At 30.6% G+C, this 21,241-nt stretch overlaps 5 protein-coding genes across 10 annotated transcripts in view; 3 read left to right on the top strand and 2 right to left on the bottom strand.

Moving 5' to 3' along the window:
• Positions 1-1,029: 1,029 nt before the first annotated feature.
• LOC139994395 (rho GTPase-activating protein 44) lies at positions 1,030-6,538 on the top strand. Of its 5 annotated transcripts, none has more exons than XM_072016992.1 (10): positions 1,030-1,665; positions 2,014-2,167; positions 2,247-2,532; positions 2,613-2,837; positions 2,962-3,259; positions 3,346-3,585; positions 3,680-4,473; positions 4,545-4,717; positions 4,976-5,023; positions 5,108-6,538. In XM_072016992.1, exons 1-10 carry the CDS (start codon positions 1,613-1,615, stop codon positions 5,399-5,401), a joined length of 2,565 nt encoding a protein of 854 aa, XP_071873093.1. In that variant the 5' UTR covers positions 1,030-1,612; the 3' UTR covers positions 5,402-6,538. The 5 variants fall into 5 exon arrangements, with proteins under 5 accessions (XP_071873093.1, XP_071873095.1, XP_071873092.1 ...); XM_072016994.1 differs by adding an exon at positions 4,791-4,852 and having other exon boundaries at positions 4,976-5,116; XM_072016991.1 differs by lacking the exon at positions 4,976-5,023 and having other exon boundaries at positions 5,024-6,538.
• An 807-nt stretch (positions 6,539-7,345) lies between these two features.
• Positions 7,346-8,228, bottom strand: LOC139994399 (acyl-CoA-binding domain-containing protein 6). The gene has a single exon (XM_072017001.1). It carries the CDS (start codon positions 8,113-8,115, stop codon positions 7,432-7,434), a length of 684 nt encoding a protein of 227 aa, XP_071873102.1. The 5' UTR covers positions 8,116-8,228; the 3' UTR covers positions 7,346-7,431.
• A 244-nt stretch (positions 8,229-8,472) lies between these two features.
• Positions 8,473-9,893, bottom strand: LOC139994398 (histone-arginine methyltransferase METTL23). The gene is made up of 2 exons (XM_072017000.1): positions 9,564-9,893; positions 8,473-9,152 (listed from the first exon to the last, which is right to left on the bottom strand). The coding sequence occupies exons 1-2, from the start codon at positions 9,726-9,728 to the stop codon at positions 8,568-8,570; spliced, it is 750 nt and encodes a 249-aa protein (XP_071873101.1). The 5' UTR covers positions 9,729-9,893; the 3' UTR covers positions 8,473-8,567.
• Positions 9,894-10,585: 692 nt separating this feature from the next.
• Positions 10,586-13,262, top strand: Sirt7 (sirtuin 7). The gene is made up of 5 exons (XM_072016999.1): positions 10,586-10,726; positions 10,816-10,953; positions 11,097-11,194; positions 11,393-11,608; positions 11,716-13,262. The coding sequence occupies exons 2-5, from the start codon at positions 10,855-10,857 to the stop codon at positions 12,872-12,874; spliced, it is 1,572 nt and encodes a 523-aa protein (XP_071873100.1). The 5' UTR covers positions 10,586-10,726; positions 10,816-10,854; the 3' UTR covers positions 12,875-13,262.
• A 3,248-nt stretch (positions 13,263-16,510) lies between these two features.
• The window catches only part of Ckn (CRK like proto-oncogene, adaptor protein), a 50,874-nt gene continuing 46,143 nt past the window's right edge, over positions 16,511-21,241 (top strand). The window contains exon 1 of one of the 2 annotated variants that reach the window (XM_072016998.1): positions 16,511-16,999. Coding sequence is in view for 1 of the 2 variants with exons in the window: in XM_072016997.1 (XP_071873098.1) it covers positions 16,984-16,999 (16 nt within the window). In the remaining variant the exon portion in view is untranslated. The remainder of the gene's footprint in view (positions 17,000-21,241) is intronic. The other variant, XM_072016997.1, reaches the window with a different exon arrangement.

Below are 21,241 nucleotides of genomic sequence, written 5' to 3'. Positions count from 1 at the left end.
AGTCATCGTCAAAATATGGTTGAATAGTTATCGATTACATGATACGTTACAATGAATATCGATATATCGATACCTTACACACTACGAATAGGTTATGATTACTATACTTATTTAACGGTTGTATTGTATAATAACGCTTTTTTGAAAAACATTTCGTAGTACGAAAAATATATCAAAACTTGTATACTATTTTGCTAATATTTATTTTATTTCAATATCATTAATTCGAACATCTATAAAAAAATTTTATGAAAGAGGTTTTGTATTAAAATGTAATTTATACAAACAAGTTTGAAAATATACATATGTATTTATTTCTTATATTTTGCAGAGATCACAAAAGTATTCATTGATAAATCTTGATATTCAGTGGGATCATATTTAATATTTATTCTATGGTTAAGATAGCTATTCATGCTGCATACTATGTTTTTACTAAATATATGTTTGCAATAAATATCTTGTAACTAAATAAGTTATAAATTTAAGCAATAGTTTATTTTACTTTCTCCATCTACATATTATTATTTTTGGATAGAATCATTGCTTGTTTTACACCTTAAGCTAACAAATAAACCTTCAATTTAAAACTTGAAACATATATTTCTAAAACCTAGTTAGGTAATCTATGGTAACAGAATTTCTTTGATAAATTTGAATAACATAATCATGATAGTCGTATCTCATTACAGCGCTAATAAAATTTCAAATTGTTTTATATAAAATACACAAAATGCATACAATATACAAAAACGTAATAAAATAATATCGTTATAATTTTTAATAGGTAGAACGAAATTCTACTTTAGTTTTATTGCTTTAGTTGTATCCATAAAAATATAAATTTGCATAAAAATCCGCAGTTTATATATAATAGACACAATAAATACATAAAATTATTTTATAATAAACGTTAAAATACTTTCGTGAGTTGCTGTAGATCACATCGTTACGATTACTTAACGCGTTTCGCGAATTTTATATTTCAAATCTCGCGCGGTTAAAACGATTTCTCGTTCTAAACGAAATCTGAATCACAGTGAGAAACAAGAATGGCCGACCGAGAACAGTAAAAACTTGTTAGTTGTCCCGTTATCGAATCTTTTGATAGAAATTTAATACCTGTTTAAAAAGGAAAGCAAAATTGACACGTGATCCAAGTTTTGTCAAATAATGAACAACGTGAAAATCTTTGCTCGGTTTCGCGGTTACATTAAACAACCAATGGTGAACAAGGAAATAAAATGCCGCGATTAAAATTTCTATGATTTTGACACGTTTACAAAATTTAAGATCGAAGAAGTGAATCTTGAAACTTTTTTGAGAGTGGAAACTCATCAATATTGTGGAAGGATATATCGATCGGGACATTCTATTTGTTCATAGAGGGTGTGGGATCATTATACAAACATTATGACGAATTGCTGCCTTTCGAGTGATACGAAGGATTCTCTCTATTTTTTTTATCGTCTGCATTTTTTTAATGTCGTCTAATTATACTAAACATGTGTGCTCGTGAAAGTCGTTACAGTTAACAAGTGATAAGTGATCATAAGTTAGTAGATTATCGTGTAATTTTATTTATATAATAAGCGTTAGGTGTTTATCAATCATGAAGAAACAATTCTTCAGAGTTAAACAGCTTGCTGATCAAACATTTTCTCGGTAATTGTGATTTAATTTCATTTAAAAGTCTACGAAAATTGTGCGTTTTCTAAATGTTACGACGGGTAGATAAAATAATAAACATTTTTAAGTAAAGCATATAATAATATGATATTTTGATATATCTATCATAACAAAAGATAAGAATCTCTGTTTTTCTGTATAATTTTTAAACAATATAATTTTTAACAATGTCAAAACACCATAAGATTCAATAGAAGCAGACATGATATACCAAAATAGCTTATGAATCAGACTATCTCAAAATGGATTGGCTTTAAAAACCGTTATGTTAATTTGAATTTGTCAGTGTTCAAAAATTAACAGGCCAAATATTTGTTTTTATAGAGCTGGCAAAACAGAAGTGCTTACAGATGATTTACAAGCTGCAGATAAACATGTGGATCAAATCAGAATGGCTCTCATTGGATTAAACAAAAGACTTGGTAATCCACCAAATCAGGCTATGACACAAGATGTTGCACTGAAGGAAAAGCGATTGGTAATACATAATGATGAAATTTATGTTTAAATTTTGATAATAGCTTCTTTTTACCTTTTTAAAATATATATTCTTTTAGAAAAAGTGTCCAGAATATGTATTAGGTCAAACAATGTTGGAAAATGCTCCTGAAGATGGTCTCATGGGTTTTACTTTGTCAGAGTGTGGTCGTGCACAGATGTATTTGGCAAATGAGGCAATTGAACATGAAGCAAAAGTTGAACAATATGTTGCAATGCCTCTTCAACATATTTTAGATACGGATGTACCAAACATAATAAAACATAAAAGAAATTTAGCCCGATTAACTTTAGATATGGATAGTGTGAGGACAAGATATCAACAAGCCAGTAAACATAGTGCTAGTAAGAAGAAATTTTAATTTGATTTTTAAATTATATTACAAGAATTATGTTTATGTTTTGAAATTAATATTGTGCAATAGGTGCAGGTGCAACAAAGGTAGATAATTTGAGAGAAGAATTAGAAGAAGCAGAAACTAAAGTTGAGCAATGTAGGGATCAACTAGCTGCAGAAATGTTTCAACTTATGTCACGAGAAACTGAATTAGCACATACTATTATACAATATGTAAAACTTCAAAGAGCTTATCATGAAAGTGCACTACATTGCCTTGAAGAGCTTATTCCTGGATTAGAAAGCTATATTAGTACGTATTTAATAGTATTTATGAACCAGAAACATTTAGCGTGTTTGACGAATTTTATCATGTAATACTTCCAAGACTTACCAAAAAATTTCATTTAATATGTAACCCTGTTTCATAATTGTAGATGATAACGAAATGAAACCAGTTTATGGTTATCCTTTGGAAGAACATCTCAGAGTAACTAACAGAAAAATTGCATTACCCGTTCAATTGTGTGTATCTGCGTTGCTAAGATTAGGTATGGAAGAAGAGGGCCTTTTTAGAATAGCTGGCGCTGCGTCAAAATCACGGCGAATTAAATTGAGTTTAGATGCATGCTGCCTTACATTACCAACTGCTCTTGAGTATAAAGATCCACATGTCATTGCTGGTGCATTAAAATCTTATCTTCGAGAACTACCCGAACCTCTCCTAACTTACAAGTAAATATAAAAATAATATTTAGTGTCCATAATGATGACGAAGAAAATTATAACATTATATTCGTCATTTTTATCTTATTTCAAAGATTGTATCCTGAATGGATGGCGGCTGCAAAAATAACTCAGAATGAAACAAGATTAAGGGCTCTATGGGAGGTGTTACATAAGTTACCAGCTGTAAATTTAGAAAATTTGCGGTTCCTAATCAAATTTCTAGCTGTTCTTACTAAAAACCAAGATGTGAATAAAATGTCGCCACAAAATATTGCGATTGTAATCGCGCCCAATTTAATATGGAGTCCACAAGAGGATGCAAATACAATGGTGTAAGAATATTATTCATTTACATAATTTTTATCGTTGATCATCATAGAAAAAGTTATATGATAATCTCTATTAATGTAATATTTATTATTTCAGAATGAACATGAGTACAGCTAATAACTCTAGTCTTATAGTTGATCAGTTGATCACGTATGCAGATTGGTTTTTTCCTGGTGAAATAGATTTTGATCGTGATTTAGAAGTTGGTATTATAAATGATTCGGAAAATCAAACTACGAGTATGCGTCGTTGCATTTCTAACAGTAGTCTTAGTGATCATGGAGAAAGTCCTCCACAAGGCAGTCCTAAACCAGCAGCTCGTAGGAAAAATAAACCAGCTCCAACACCACCAAGTAGCACTACTCCGGATAAACATGATAAGAAACCTGATGATAAACCACCACCCACGCCTGATAAGCCACCTAGACCTTTAACATCAGGGACTCTTAATCGCATAAAAAAGCATGAAACAACAAATACCGAATCAATTACAAAACATGACACTAGTACAGATAAGCAGGATGGAAGCACAGAAACAGAAACTAAACAACACAATACTGAAGCAAATGCATTTATTGATTCCTCGTTAGTTAATTGTTCAGAACGCGTTGATGAGGTACAGGAAGATTTACATAATGCAAACACAGAAACTGAAAAGATTAATCAAGAAACTCAAAAGGCTGAAAAGAAATTAAATGCTCCTATTGCTCTTGAAAGGAACGCTATGGAAAATATATCGTGCAATAAGTCTCTCGTGGAACTTGAAAATTCAGAAAATTCTACACAAAAATTAAAGGTAATACCAACCGAAAGACCGCCTCCCACTACATTAGAAAGACGTAGACCGGTAGCTGCCCCAAGAAGTATAACCAACATAGTACATAATGCGGGTAAATGTTTTTATAATTTTGTTATTAAGAAGCATAATACGAAATGTTTAATATATGTCTTAATCTTAAAGAAGAAACGGTTGAATTACGTAAGAAGGCGGACAATAATCCTGTATGTACAAGCACACTTGATAGAAGCAGTAAACCGGCGATTCCAGAACGACCAGCCGGATTAATACGACCTTCGAGCCTTATTAAACAACAACCACGGCACAGTAACGAAAACCTAGACAGCGAAGCAGGAGTGAGTATTAAGAGTTTCTAAACGTCACGTTTAGATTCAGTACATGTAAGATAATTCTTTAAAATAAATGTAGTTACTGCCAATGGACTCGACAAATATCACTGCCTGGATATTGCAATTTTGAAATACAATAACGTAAGCTATAAATAAAGATGAAGAATAAAAGTGTTAAAAGCTATTTTCATGAAAAAAAAATGTCGAATCGCATAATAATTTGTCAGAGCTATTAATATCTTTTTCCTTTTTAATAACCTATAGCCTTTAACTTTGGAAAGAGCTCATGTATATTCAGTGGACAAACAACAGGTCAGTATAATACAAGTGCGTGGCAATGGCAATGCGTTCTGCACCTCGGGCAACAACAATGGCAACGCGGCTTCCAACTTACAGAGGAGCCCCAGTGTAGGTAGTCGACCTTCGTCTATGTCCTTGTACGGCGAACGACCGGAAAAGCCAGCCAAATTGAACGCTCCGGAACAAACGAAAGCTCACGTGCGAACCAGATCAGAAGGAAATATTATCGATGTGCAAACCCAGACTGAGACGGTGGTAGTTGTTAAATCACCGCAACAACCTGTTCCGGCGTCTCCAAGATTTCATCAAAGACCTCCGCGACCACAACCGCCACCACCACCTCCACCCACCGCGCGTGTTAAATCGGAACACGAAAGTACTAATCTCTAGAATCAACTGTATAAAAAGTGATTATTACATTTATAAGAGAACTTTATAGAAATTAATATTTTTAAAAAATGAAGGCTATATTTCTTATAAAATAATATGGAACTGTAGGAAACTCTTAACAAGATAATGTAAATTTTCTTATTTTTGATTTTAAATAATGAATGTTCCAATTTCGAGAGTTACATTGAAATTGACAGCAAAGTTAAATGAAATTTCATTTTAACTTTTTGAAATTTATGCAGAAGGCGAAAAAATATGTTTTCTTCGGTATTTTTAAAGTGGTAATAAACGAGAACTAAATTTGCAATTGTAAGATTAAACATTTTTAAGTTTTTATAGTTATATATTAAAGATAATTAAAAAAAGTTATACATCTTATTTTCATATTTAACTCTAATATTTTTGCAACTTATTGACTTTTATACTTGTTATCAGAATAATGAAAACATATAAATGTATAAAAAGACGTGGCATTTAATGTCTCTAGATTGACATACCTTTTAAGCACACAACTTTCAGTATGGTTATTATGTAATACAAAATGGTATATATTTGGCATTAACTATAACACATTTGTATGTTATTTATTTATACTTGCAGAGTATATGCTAGATTGTAATGCATTTAATAAGGTGATTACTTATAAAAAAAAACACAGAAAAGGGATGAATTTTTCGAATTAGCTTTAAGTTGTTGCAAAGAATTTTGGATGAACTAATATCAATTGACTTTAATGTAAATAAATAGGCATCCTTTGCGTGTATTTGTTTTACAAAATAACAATACTGTGATAATATAGAGTTTATAATATTGCCAAAAATTCTAAAATTTTCAGTTATTTAGCTCAAATAAAAAATTGTTTAATAACATTATCCAATTATTCAAAACTTATTTTATTGTATTACAAATGCAAAATTGTTTTATTTTTGTTTAATAATGCAATACTTATTTTGTGATTTACAAAAATGTTACAATATATTAACAAATTGTACCTTCTGAAAATGAAGTATTTTTTAAATGTAAAGGAAAATGTATGTATTGATAAATATATTGTATATAACACGTAATAATTTCATATATAAAAAATTCTTTTCTGTTTTTACAAGTATGCAATAATAAAAAACAAATCTAATTTTATATTTGTTTTTTTATATGAAATCACCTGCATGTTGAAAATACGATTTAGCGAACTCTCTTTAAACAACATTATTAAGGAAAATGTTATAAATTTGTTTGATTATTTCTTATTTCAATAATTCACATTTGTAACTGATTGTTTGATGATATAGATATAAAATTTCAATATGATATTTTATTGAAAAACTACTTGATAAAATTTTTAGTTGCTGAAAATAATATTTAAATACATCATAAACATACTTTTATCCATTTCATCAAATAATCAGGATTTATATTAGATGAAATTTATATATTAAACATTGTTATATTAGTTAAGCCAAAAAAAAAAAACAAAAATGGCAGAATATTTTATAAATTTTTTTAGTGTAGTATAGATCATCTAACTTCTTGGTTTCTACATTCTTTTTTTGTAGTAATATGCATACTTGACTGATATATTAATTATAATAAGGATATAACTAATGCAACAATATTTACATCTTATTTGAAATAATGATTTTAAGTATGTAATTTATCGAATATCTTTTATTGTTACAAGTTATACATTTTTTCCTCATTAATTAATTTAGAAATATTTGTAAAGTGAGTACATTAACCTCTGTGTACTCCATTAATGTTAAAATACTATTTATATTTCATGCCTAAAAATGTACTACTATGTAAAAACTTTTTAACATTGTCTCTGATAAATTATGCATTTACCTAAGAAGTGCTTAGGCTGTGAATATAGTTAAAAAAGCTAATGGAAGATTTATTTGTTTATAAATAAAGAGTTTCTAAAAACAATTAAACTATAATATAAAATACTATGAAAAAATCATTAATTCAATTTATTAACATTCATTGTTAAATTTAGTTATTACATGATGATTACATATATTAATATTTAATCACAGTATATGTTTTAAATGTCCATCAGCAATGTCTTTGGGTGTCATACCATTATTATCTTTTATAGATTCAGCTCCGATAGACAGTAAATACTTTACAACATCCAGATGCCCACATGAAGCTGCATAATGCAATGGTGTTTGTCCATCTTCATCTTGTGAATTTACATTTGCTCCTTTTTTAATTAATTGTTCTATAATTCTCAAATGACCTCGATCTGCAGCCCAGTGTATAGGTAACAGACCTTCCGAATCTGTTAAATTTGCATATTTTGGTTCTCTGTTTAGTAGTTCTTGTACTTTTTCATTATGTCCTTCTTTCACCCAATCTAAAAAAGTTTTGTCCGTATCACTTATTTCATCTTCCATATTTATTAATCGACTAATAGCAACCCAGTTATTAGATTCAGATTGCGCATCTTGTTCCCAGTTTGGATTAAGTTTAGATAGTTCAAGTACATAATTATTCATAGCATCATCACAACTCATATCATTAAGACTTTTCCATGCTTCCCATTTCTGTCGTGCTTGCATTTGATACCAATTGGGTTTTGAAATATTACATGATCCAATTGTAGCCTGTTTATATAAAGCATAGAATTTTAAGAGTTCTGTGGAATTTAATTCCGATGCCAGTGACTGTAAATAGACCGTTGCTTTATTGAATGTTTTTTCAAGACTCATTTTGTTATTGTTTATATTATTTACATTAATAAACTATGATCAAAGGGTTGGTTAATAATAGGATTTATATTAATTGTGATTATTTTTTTATTGTCTGTATTTTGTGTATATTCACTGTGCATATACTTTCATTGACTATTTGTATCAGCATCTAATATGTGTTTCTCTACAAACTGTTTAACAGGGTCTTCATGCAAATATTTAAGACCTTCAGTAACAAATAATTTTCCTTCATCCAAAACATGATCTTTATTAAGTACAGAGTTTGCTACTACTTTATCATAAAATTCTACAAATCCATAACCTGTGCTTAAACCATATTTGTCAAATATAACTTTTGCATTTCTCACATCACCATATGTTGAGAAGTATTCTTCAAGCTGGGAGTGAGAAACAGTCCATGGAATATTACGTATAGAAATTAGATATCTTTTAATCATGGCAAAAGACACTTAAGCTGCACGCTGTATACTTAATAAGTGAATTGTATGATCTTGCATTAATTCATGTATGTTTATATCAGAATCTGTTCCCAGTCCAGCCAATGATATATGAGTGCAGGTAAGATTCCATTTATTTAATAGATGTTCTATAGACCAATCCGCACTTCTTTCATGATAGGTACACAAGAATTTTGCATTTGGATTTCTTTCTAATAAAAATGCTACTGTAACAACTATATCTTCGAATAACGTTGGTTCATAAAAACAATCAGAACCAAGAATTAAATCTAATGGCCCAATTGAAAATAAACTAGACAAGAATAAACCCCATGTAATGCCAACAATTTGAACTTGAGATAAAATACCATTTAATTCGCAACTTCTTCTTATATGCTGTAGACTTCTAGGAAAACTAGCAGAATCGCTTAAAGTTACAATAGCACCACATTTACTAGCTAAAATTCCAGGAAGAGCTGTACCTGAACCAAGTTCTAAAACTCTCTTCCCAATAAGTTCTTCTTTATGTTCCCAAAGAAACCAAGCTAACACAGGTGCAGAAGGCCATGTATAAAAACTATAATTAGCTTGAAGTAACTGTAACAAAAAATAAGTTGACAATAATACATGAAGCAAAAAATACTTAAATAAGATCATAAATTTTAACCTACTCACAATATACTTTAAAGAATTAAATTATCCTTTAAAACTTATTAATATTTAATGTTTTATGATTAATTAAAATATGAATTCAAATGTTAAACGCTTTATTTACGTTACTCCATGTAAAAAACATGAATTACTAATACAATTATTTTACTAATAATAATATTGGTTTGGCAACTAAGTGATTGCGGATTTTGTCATTACATGGTATTGACATAATCCGCAGTCACTTAGTTGCCAACCCAATATACAAAAAAATACATAACCAAAAAGAGTAGATGTGATATACATACAATAAAAAAATGAATCAATAATGTATCAGTTACTGAAAAATTGTAGTACCTCGAGGATATAAATCTCTAAACTCTCGTTGCACTGTATGTTGTCCTGAGTCTTACGAGAAGTAAACAAAAATTTTTTCACTTGCTCAGAGACGATTCCATCGGACATTAGGCTGTGCGTAGGTGGACTGGTATCGCGTGAAATACTTTCTTCTAAACCTGGCATGACTAATTATCAAACCGTTTCCACTAGTACCTATTCATTCTGACTGTAATTATTTAGTTGCAAATAGAAATCATAAACTTCGAATTTTCTTTGCCAACAAATAAAATTAAAATCGAAAATATAATCGCTATTTTGTCCAGAGTTGTCGATTCACACCACAATAGAAAATACAAACGTGTAGATAATATTTAAATTTTCAAATGGCGGGAACAAGTTTCGAAAGACTTTCAATTGTATATTTAATAACCTTCTTGTTATCACTAATACAAATTATTTTTACTATTGCCACATTTTACTCGTTTTTTCTTTGTACGAATCTTAAAAAAAAAATGTTTGGATTTATATAATGCTATAAATGTATATGAATAATTTACATGGATAACATACATCTATATGTAATTCAAAAATCTAGAAAAAGTTAATATTCTTTAACAACATTATTAATTGTTTATGTGATTAAATGTAAGAAGTATTAATTAAATCTTAAATTGTAAAATAAGTATTCAGCAATATCAAATTTTGTTATGTATAATTTTTGTTTTAATATTGTTAAATATATGCATCCGTGATTTCATTGATTACATTGATTCTATTAATATTAAGTTTAGGAATATTTTCGTACAGAATGTCATATAGAATAGTCGCCTTCTACGTACAGAATTTCTTGGCAAAATAAATGACAAATTTTGTGTTATATAAATTAATTTAAGTCTACAAATTCATGTTAAAAAACATGTTCCTTAATATGTTCCCTTACTTTTTTTGTTAGTAATAAAACTAGTTACAATGGTTTATGTGTATTCGACAAAATTGGAGTATTCGTAATGTAGGATGTATTTTTGCCATTTTAATATTGTCATTCTATGTCATGAAGTATTCATAGTTTAAAACGATAACATTTGTAACTTTGTCATAGTTATAAATTTAATTGTAAAAGGTTGTAATATGCACATGTACATTTTCACAGTGTATTTTTAATCATATATTAAGTGAAAAATGTACGTTATTAATAACAATAATAGATGATATAATACTGATATACTAGAAATATTAATTTTAAGCGATCATGACATTTCTATCATTTTAGATACTTGATACAGTGCCGTGCTGGTCGTTTTGATTAAAGATGGAGGAGGCTGGTAATGAGAAGTTTCTGTCAAGGAGGCGTTCCGCAGCTCTTAAAGCTTTCAAAGTTAAAGACGAACGAGTAGCAACTTTTAAAAAGGTACGTGCATAATTTTTAATACATCCTGTTCTATTATAGTTAGTCAGTCGTAAATTTTATCCAAAATTTCTATGTATCTCCCGGCATTGTTTTCGATGCATCGTAAACAACAATGGGAATCTTACATTTTTACGTCTTTTTAGGTAGCTGCGATTTTGCAAAAATCTGAAAGAGACAGAACCGCAGAAGAAACAGGGATACTCGTATCTTGTAGTGATGTAGTAAAAGAGGTTAATTTAAGGTATAGCCATTTTGGAAATCATTGATTGTACACTAATGAACATGTCAAATTATTTTGTTACTGCTAACATAATATGGAATATTGTCATAATATACGAATCTTCTTATCGTTTTTATGAACAAATAAATATTTAAAAAATGTAGTTTAGTAATAAATATGCTGACAATTATGTTAACGAAAAATTTACCAATTTCTTAGACAAGAGAAAAGGCATAGGGTAAAAGCAAGACTTGAAGAGGTAGAAGATGCACCAGAAATTTTAGAAGAAAAGTGTATGAGATTGGCTGCAGCTATCAGCAGAGCGACATCGCTTGCTGTTTATACTGGTGCTGGTATTAGTACAGCTGCTTCTATCCCTGATTATAGAGGAACAAATGGTGTTTGGACTCGTTTACAACAAGGAAAAGATATCGGGTAATGTTAAAACTAATCAAATAGTGTTAAAGGATAATTAATCAGATCTAGTTTTCTTTTATTATTTATATTACTAGGTATTTTGATTAATTTATTATGTATTTCAGAAATCATGATCTTAGCCAAGCAGAACCAACGTTGACACATATGGCTCTTTATGCCTTATATAAAGCAAGGGTTTTAAAACATGTAGTTTCTCAAAATTGTGATGGACTTCATTTGCGTAGTGGAATACCTCGTACACTTCTATCTGAAGTTCATGGCAATATGTATGTAGAAGTTTGTAGAATGTGTAAACCATATAGAGAATATTGGAGATTGTTCGATGTTACTGAAAAAACAGCTCGATATTCTCATGGTACTGGAAGATTATGCCATAGATGTAACTCTGGTTTGCAAGATTCCATTGTTCATTTTGGTGAAAGAGGCAATCTTCCCTGGCCAATTAATTGGAATGGTGCAACAAGAGCAGCAAAGCAAGCAGATGTTATATTGTGTTTAGGTTCTAGCTTAAAAGTTCTGAAGAAGTACCCATGGTTGTGGCAGATGGATAGGCCGATACATAAACGTCCGTCACTGTACATTGTAAATTTACAATGGACACCGAAGGACGAAAATGCAGTTTTGAAAATAAATGGAAAATGCGACGAAGTTATGAAAAGAATTATGGCTCATCTTGGGTTGGAAATACCACAGTATAATCGTGCCAAGGATCCTATCTTTTTCCACGCTGTACGACTTAGAAATAATGAACAGCACACAACAAGTCAACCTTGCTTGGAAGAGCCATCCAATATTGTTCATAAGGAATTAAATCAAATTAATGACAATTTTCACGAAGACGTTTCATCCGAAACCAAAGAGGAAGAATGTGTTTCACCCAAAAGAGTAACCGAATCAATGTCTGCTTATTCAGCACCATTTTTTACTGCATTACCATTTTTGTCCATGGGCTTACCATTTCCACCAATGTATATGTGCCCTCAACTAACACCACTTTTTTATTATCCATTCATGCAAGTACCGAATATGACCTCAGACGTGCCAAAACCTAAACCTACGTGTATTTTTTGCATGGAAAACGAAGGCTCTCTTACTTGCCTTTATTACCAACGAGACGCAGATAATTCTAATTTAACAGGACCCGAAAGTAAGCAGATAAAAGATACAAAAACATTGGTAATCCATACAGATCCTCCAACAGTTGCTAAAAATCCTGGGTGGTTTGGTAAAGGATATCGCAAAGGCATGAAAAAGAAACGGTAGCATTTACTCTTTCTCATATACGACCTTCCTTTCATTTCCGTTATAATGTGAACATATATACAACATATGATATATGATAATGTATGTAAATGTTTGATTTCTCCATATCATGATGAGATCTGTATACACAATTTAGATATGTGTAGGAACTTAATTCCAGTACCCAAAATTTTAGCAATTAATTAAATTAAAGTATTTAAAATTAAAAAACTTAAATCTCCATACTCTGAAGTATTCTATTAAACCTGTTTGGTAGTTGTGTGATTATTTAATTTTAAAGTTTCAGTTACAGAATGAAACAGTTAATACATATTTAAAAACATCTACAAATATCTAACCTGAAAATCGTTAATTTCATTGTTAAGTGCTTATTATGAAATTTGCTCGATTTAATGTTTTTACTGTTGTACAGGCTAATTATATTGTGATTTTTAGTTGTAAGATTCGTAAAGTGTTATGCAAATCATGAAAAGTTATAGTGACCAAAGTGATATATCTTTTATTAAAATTTTTTACTTTGTATTTGTACAGTTGAATGTAACATAATTTAAAAAAAAAAGAATGTATGCATAAGTAGTATACATGTAAAGCTTTTTGTATCTTTTTATATTGATTTACCATTCCAGTTTTATGAACTAAGAGTTAGAACAAAATTAATCCTATGAATATTAAAGGACTGTTTGTAATAAGTATCGAAGTATATTAGCTCCTTTTTTTTACTAAACGATGCAATAAACAATACAACATTTTATATAAAAATATAAGCATCCATCTTTTATTTATTTATTTATTTTTTTATATAGCCATCTTAAAATGAAACAGATATAAACAAGGTATATCTGAAATTATTTATTAACTATGAAATCAAACGTAACGCGATATATAAACATGCGCGTGCCTATACACATAGTGCATTTTTTTATATCATTAAAAAGTTTACTATTTTGTATTATACATATAACTATATGGCGATTCTTAATAATATAGACTACATGTAATGTATGAAAAACATAAAATTTTTTAAAAATATGCAATAATATATTTTTTTTTAAATGATGCAGCTATAAAAATAACATTAAGTCACGGTATTTCAGATAAAACAGACTGTTACTTATAAGCTTATTAATTAATTATATACTGATAGACAAATCAATATGTAATGACTATATAGTTCTAAAATTCCTTATCCATTTGATAATTTTTATTGCATGATATTTACCAAGCTCAAATTTAATAATAAAACAAGAATGTATATATTTTATAATGTGATGCGTATATATATAGTTCATGAGACAATATAATCATTACTATTTCTAAGATTAATTATTAACATTATTAAAACGATAATAGACAAAAGAAAATAAAAAATCTTTATAAATAAAAGAGAAGATCATTGAATATTTAAAGTTAACTGCGTTTCACGTTACATTTTTTATCTCTGTGGAACAATATTCGTAAGTAAATTTTTTCATTTTTACCATTAAGTACCTAATTTTTTTAAATGAAATAAATTTGTAATGTTTTAACTTTATAATTTTTGATAACGTAGGTTTCGAAAATATAATCTAACAAATTAGAAATAAATAAATACATATACGTCAATATAAGTAAAGATTATATTATATAAAATTAGGAAAAAATCTTTTATATGAAAGATATATTGAAATGGGCGAGAGATATCAAGGGATAGACTTTCGATAGAAATAAACGCAACTTACATGGCGGTGAGTGAACGTTATCGAAGATATATATATAGTATGATATGTGTAGGTAGAATAAGAGTTACAGCATCAAGGTGAGGTAAAGAAAAGGAAAGGAGATAGAAATGAGAACGAAAGGAATATAAAGAGGGAGAGAAGTATAAGGGCTAATGCTGGCAGAAGGGAAGAGATTGAAAAAGCCTACAGTCTGTTGTCATGGTAACCCCGTACAGCGTCACCCTATTACCAGCTTCGACAGTACTTATTGTAAAGCCTACCGTAGTACTTTACCGATACTACGATAGTGTACGTCGACCGCTCATTGACTTCTTGACTTTGTACAACGGGATCTCGTTGCGAAGCATGTGGTTCTACTCCTTTTACGCTGTTCTTCTAGAAATGACATCGGAATACTTTCCTAGCCAATAAAGAACTATACATAAAGGAATAGGAGAAATATCATTTACTAATTTCTTACAGCTTAATTTTAAGTTTTTAGAAATATAAAACATTTTAAATATTTTCTACCTTTTTAATTTTTTGAACCTATTATCTTATGTATTTTAAATTAAACGTGACAGTCGAGTATGCTATTTAAATTGGCATAAACAATATTTTTACAGCTAAATTTTCAAATTGCTGAAATGTACAAATTTTACAATTATCATCTTAGGTGAACGAAATTGTTAGGTTTGAAAAAAATACTATAAGACTATACAGAATTAATAATTTTTTAATGTTATACATTTATGTTAAAGCATCTGTTCCGTTATAATTCGTGAATCAATTAAAAAGAATATATTTAACTTACGTTTACATTGAATTATAACGAAAGAAGAATATACTATTAACATTAAGTAAATCGTAGAATACTTTTGACTTAAATAAGATGCGAGACCAAAACTATTAGTACAATTACTTTCGATTGAGCCAGTATACAAATGTTGGTAATATGCTTATATCATCGCATTATATCTGTGCATGCACGCGCATATGTGCTCATAAACTCAAGTCGATGGTACAAGGTAATTAACTATAATTAGTTCTATTGTACTGTGTTGTTCTTACATCATCTTTTATGTAGTACAAGAACATAATTGCTACCTTTCAAACATTTATTTATTTGAAGTCTATATATAAATTATTTATGACATGTATTTTATTCCTTTTTATAAAAAAATTTTAGTAACGAAATTATTGCTATAATTATAATACATATAGGCCTCGAGAATTAAATAAAGCAATTTATATATATTCTGAAATTAATATATTTAAATTTGTATTCTGGTAAATAATTTCTAATATATGATATACATTCAATACTTACATTCATGCTACTTTCGACTTTAACCATGATTATTTCTTTTTCACGTTCGTATTTCTTCTTTTTTTGAAATACTTTATTCATAGAAGGTGTAGAATATATAAATATTGAATACCAAAACAAATATTTAAAAATTATTTATATTTTAATAACATATATTGAGATACAACATCCATCTCGGGTCATATATAGACCCGAGGAAAACAGCAGGGTTAATTAGTAGAAAGTTGAAACGTAAAAGTGTTCTAAGTTGTAGTTTCAGAAATTGTTATTTAAATTATGCGTTAATTATCGTACTGCATAGATTTATAAATGTGTATCTTTTGAAAGATTAATATTGTTAATAATGGTAAAGAAATTTTTATTTCATTTGATCAACTTGCCTTTTGTATGGCTTACATACAAAGCGAATATACTATACTATATGTCACACTGTAAATCTTTCTATATAACGCTTTACATTTATAGTTTAATGTAAGGATATTATATCAACCAGAAATACAGGAAAACAATGTACAGAATACGCGATAGAATGAATGGATTTAAAAAGCCAACAGTGCGGCTCGGGGACCTAAATCCATACAAGGAGGAGATTTATCATTACCGGTTGGTCGAGCGCTCTGGCGGTGGCATTGGATACTAGAGGACGACAGTGCTACGTGAGAAATCGTGATGGAGTAGTTTATACCCTGTTTGGTCGCCGTTTCTCACCCGCGTTCAAGTACGTTTAAAATTACCACACATTCGGTCAGTGCATCCGTCGGTCGCCGCATAGAGAGAATCACTCTGATCGCGGTTAACAGTATGTCAGTCATTCTCGAGGCGACTGGTTACTTATTCGCGTTAACGTAACAGGGAAAAGTACGGTGTCGGAGGAGGCAGGTTATCTTCTTTGTTCGAGAAAAGCCTCATCAGTGGGCAATGGCGCGGGAACCTTACGTTCCAGAATCGGTGTGTGCATGGCGTAGGTGATGATCGGTGTTTGTACATGTGGCATGGTGTTTATAGCGAACAGGAAGATTTACATACCTCGCTGGATTGACCACCTCGTCGGTTTTTGGATACGAGCCGTGTCGTGAGCCGCCATGAGGCGCATTAGCGGTAAGCCAAATACGTTCTTAAGCCATCTTAAGCGATATTTTTTCGATACGAATCGACCATCCACGTCTAATCTTATAGAAAAGCATTGTCTACGTTTGTTAATCGAGTGGCATCACAAAGAATTCCTCGAAGAAAGGATATGTATATTAGAATGTGATTTTCAACTTCTTTGCTAGGTTGCGCACGCGCTCATTTCGCTGTGTTTGCCAATTATTTTACATTCTCTCTTTGAAACGTACTGATTTTTAAATTTATTATAAATCGAATGTAATATCGGATGAACTTCCATATTTGAATACTGGGAAAGAGTCGAAGTTATTGAAGTGACGTTATGATCTATTGGATGGATTAACTCAGTGGTCAAACTATACTCACTGCTACATTTTGCATTAAATCGTTAAGCTTTACGTAACTGTTTACAATACGTTTAATGTTTCACACGTTTTCGAGCCACGTACCGTTGTTTGGTTAACTTTGTCGTTTAGAATAAGATACATGTACCAAAGATGGTAAAAGAAAAATTATAACCGGTTAATAAGTTTCCTATTTGATCACTAGATTTGACAATATTAAGACTCGTCTATCATTGAAAATTACTCATATAATTTCTCGAGTCACAATTAAAACAGAAAGCGGCAAACAAATTTGAAAATGTTTTATAGAATGGAAGATAATAAATCCTCAGGTGTTTTTAATCTATGCTCTACAGAATTGGCGTAGGGAATAATAAAGCTAGAAAGTGGAGTTGCTTGTAACCAGCAAACGTATTTGAACCTTTCCCCTTCTACTTGAAAGAAGCTGCTTGAATATTTTCGCATTCGTAACATTGAGCGAAATACAAGGTTCGTTCTCTGGAGCAAATCAGGCAAATGGAAACATAAAAACGTATTTCTGTGATTTCTGTTTTGTGACAGTCTTTTTGGTGTATGTGTGATTTGAAAATTGTCGTTAACTATTTGGTCAACATTCGAACGTATAACATAATAAATGCGGGAATTTTGAATTCTTAAAAACCACTTGATTCTATTTATTTTCTTATTTTGGTATTTTAATTAATATTCGCTATTAATTAATAAAATAAATTGTGCGTGATATATATACTGTTCATAAGAGAATCTTTACGTACTTCTCATTTTGTACATTGAATGCAATATAATAGTAGATTACACGTTGAATAACAGTATTTCTTGAAACTATCAGGAAGGTGTGTCTTCACTGTGAAAAAATTTCATTCAGAAATTTCGCTCAAAGATTCTGTTTATCTTTTTATCTCCTATACATTATTAATCAGAAAAAGAGTTTTTATTTATAATGTGCACATACTTGTACACGCGTTGCAACATTTTTTTTTAAATATATATGAAGCAGTAAAGGAATCTTCAGAAAAATACACATAAAAAGTAACATACAGAAAAGAGTTGTTCTTTTAATTATTACCGCGAAATCTCCACGAGTGATTCATAATTAATTTCTTATTATTTCATATTCGTCTTGCATAACACTAAATGTACGCTTTGTTCGGTTAATTTATGTTCCTATGCGCGTGCCTGAATTATCATTTGCGATTAAACGAGCCCCCTTTGATTGTATTACATCGCGTTTGCATATAACGGAACGTCCAATTTATTCTCTCGCTGCGATGTCTTAAAAAAAAAAATATCGAGGCATGTACATACAACGTTACAAGAAGTTAACAAAATTACAAAGTTTCGACGAATCGATGCACTTTCAAACATCAGCGAAAACGTAAAAAGATGTTGGCTATTTTTCTGTACGTCCTTTCCTCTGTACTTTCTCCTCCATATAAAAACAAATTTACACAGAGAAATAAGAGTTTCTAGTGTGCAATTATCCAACAGCTATCTCGAATATGTGATTTCTTCGATTCGGAAGGAACGAACGTAGTTATCGATTCGTTATAGTTCGATATTAGCCGTTTGACGAAAGAATTGCGCGATTGGAGGGGAGGATGAAAGATGATCGGGAAGGTGGGACTAAGGCGAGGAGGTGTAGAACAGAGTAGGAGGGACGAAAGTATATAGGAAGAGACGGAGGTGAAAAAAAAGTAAAGAAAGATGGTAAGAAACGTGGGACTACGTTTATCAGACTTTTTCCATCCACGTTGTCGAATGTCACTTTCGGAATATCCAGATCTGCCGATATAAGCAAACAAGTAATTTGTTAATCGTGTAAATGAAGCTCGTAACCGGGTTATTCGTTTTGACTGAAAATTTGTATAATTATGGAATTGATTAACGATGACAAATCGATTTTAAATCAGGTTAGTTTTGGTTCTCGCGAAGGATGTAATTTGTTTATAAGAAACTAGGAACTATGTAGCGCAGTAGGAAATGGAAAATTTGTAAGTTGGAAGAAATTTTCGTGTCTAAAGGAAATTTTCGTGTTAATTTGCATTCTTCGGTTACCAGACGAACCGATCAGATTAATTGGAAAATTTTATGGGAACGAAATTAATAATGAAAAAATAACCAGCGTGCTTCGACGCTAGGATCCTGTATAAGGTCAATTCGACATAGTTTGATATAATTCTTCGTGTTATTTTTATAATATATTCGATTATTTGCTCGATAAACTGTATATAAATTGTATATAGATTGTATATAACTTGTACATAGAGTATTCCTGTATCATTCCCATCATTGTTGTAAAGATGCACTCTAATTTAATTATTTCATCGATGACTGTACAAAGTATTGTGGTTATTGTATTCGTACGAAATGATTGTCATGTTCCTTTTTCTTTTTTTTTTTTCTGTGAACATTGGTTAATATATTTGACGAATTTACGAAATTTATTCAAGGACGGGAAAAATTGTGTATTCCAATTTATTTATTGAACTTGGTTCTTGCTTTGAAAATACATCCTTTAACTCTCCTTATGTTTTAACTAAAAGTAGGTTACAGTGACATCCTGTTCGAGGAGCGCACTTTTTCTCTCTCGCATGCAAGAGCACATTAAGCAAAGAAAAAAGAAAAAGAAAAGAAATATGTATTAAGTTACCGTATAAGAAGTCGAGTCGCTAACCCTTGAACTCTTAGAATATATTTTCCTTTATCATTTCCTGCAACGATTATTTACAAGAGTTTCATTACAGTTAGCACGATGTTTGATTGGAAAACTAAATATTATAGAGCGGTATTATAGACGCTACGTGCTTCATAAAACTCGATTTGGACCGAATAGCTTATGTATATAATGCGCTACGTGTCGTATTCATACATTTAAAAAAGTAAAACCAGTCCTTTATTTTCCTTACAGCTTGCACTTCTTGGTCTTCTTTGAAGACCGTGAATTATTCATGAAAGTCTCTTTTTTTCTCCCCCCCCCCCCGCCCGTTCCTCTCTTATACCCCTTCTGTTAAAATATTTCATTTTAAATTCTCGTTGAAATATTTCTAACCGGTCTTATATTATAAATTATTAAAAACACTTTACGTCGTCCTCACTGAAAATTATTCAAAGTTCAATTTCCGCAATTATGTAGTTATTAAAACGTTATCATTCTTGAGATGAAAGTACACACGTATACGCGTACAAGCAGGCTGTATAAAGTGCTCTATGTATAAAGTGAACGTTCGAAGATTGATTCACGGATGAAAGTTACAGTAATGTAGTGTACATTTAGACGTTGGCGTGTATTTAAGTGTAATACACGAGATAGAAGCACCTTGTTCGAAAGTCGAATTCGCATATAGAGGAAGAAAGTATATGCACAATTTATTCAGGCATAGGTGGCATATGTATGATATGTACGTGTACGACGGAGCAGGTACGTTTGCAGTAGCAAACATCAGCGTCGAATTTTTTCGGATGGGCTTTCCATCCACACTTACGCCGACGCTTGTCAGCAAATTATTATAAATACGAGTGGCGACCGAACTTCATTTAATGATCTTTTCTAAGAAGCATCTACTCTTCCATTTGTGTCGTATGTTAGGCCTTAACCCTTTCGTTATGGTAACTTTCAGATTGAGAAGGTTCTTGGTATACGCGCACGCAGGTAAGTTTCATTTAACGCTTCGTACTTCGAAAACTTTTATTATACGATCAACCTGTAACTTCATCGTGACCTTACGACGAAACTTTGTGAAACTAAGGAACCTACGGTGTAATTTGATCCAAGGACCAAGGTTGTCGAATATTTTGCTTTAGAAAGAAAACACTTACGAATATATGTGTATACAATATATTTGTAAATTCGTTGAAACTCCAGCTAGCTTCT

This window comes from Bombus fervidus, chromosome 14, assembly GCF_041682495.2.
Source record: "Bombus fervidus isolate BK054 chromosome 14, iyBomFerv1, whole genome shotgun sequence".
Lineage (NCBI taxonomy): Eukaryota > Metazoa > Arthropoda > Insecta > Hymenoptera > Apidae > Bombus > Bombus fervidus.
This window is presented reverse-complemented; position numbering and strand designations above follow the sequence as displayed.

Excerpts from the sequence above, each read along its gene's own strand:
- LOC139994395 (XM_072016990.1), top strand. The coding sequence starts at position 1,613 with ATGAAGAAACAATTCTTCAGAGTTAAACAGCTTGCTGATCAAACATTT. Across the intron at positions 1,666-2,013 it reads GCTGATCAAACATTTTCTCG|AGCTGGCAAAACAGAAGTGC; the intron begins GTAATTGTGATT and ends TTGTTTTTATAG. Across the intron at positions 4,474-4,544 it reads CAACATAGTACATAATGCGG|AAGAAACGGTTGAATTACGT; the intron begins GTAAATGTTTTT and ends TTAATCTTAAAG.
- LOC139994399 (XM_072017001.1), bottom strand. The coding sequence starts at position 8,115 with ATGAGTCTTGAAAAAACATTCAATAAAGCAACGGTCTATTTACAGTCA.
- LOC139994398 (XM_072017000.1), bottom strand. The coding sequence starts at position 9,728 with ATGCCAGGTTTAGAAGAAAGTATTTCACGCGATACCAGTCCACCTACG. Across the intron at positions 9,153-9,563 it reads TAGAGATTTATATCCTCGAG|TTACTTCAAGCTAATTATAG; the intron begins GTACTACAATTT and ends TTTTTGTTACAG.
- Sirt7 (XM_072016999.1), top strand. The coding sequence starts at position 10,855 with ATGGAGGAGGCTGGTAATGAGAAGTTTCTGTCAAGGAGGCGTTCCGCA. Across the intron at positions 10,954-11,096 it reads GAGTAGCAACTTTTAAAAAG|GTAGCTGCGATTTTGCAAAA; the intron begins GTACGTGCATAA and ends ACGTCTTTTTAG. Across the intron at positions 11,609-11,715 it reads CAACAAGGAAAAGATATCGG|AAATCATGATCTTAGCCAAG; the intron begins GTAATGTTAAAA and ends TATGTATTTCAG.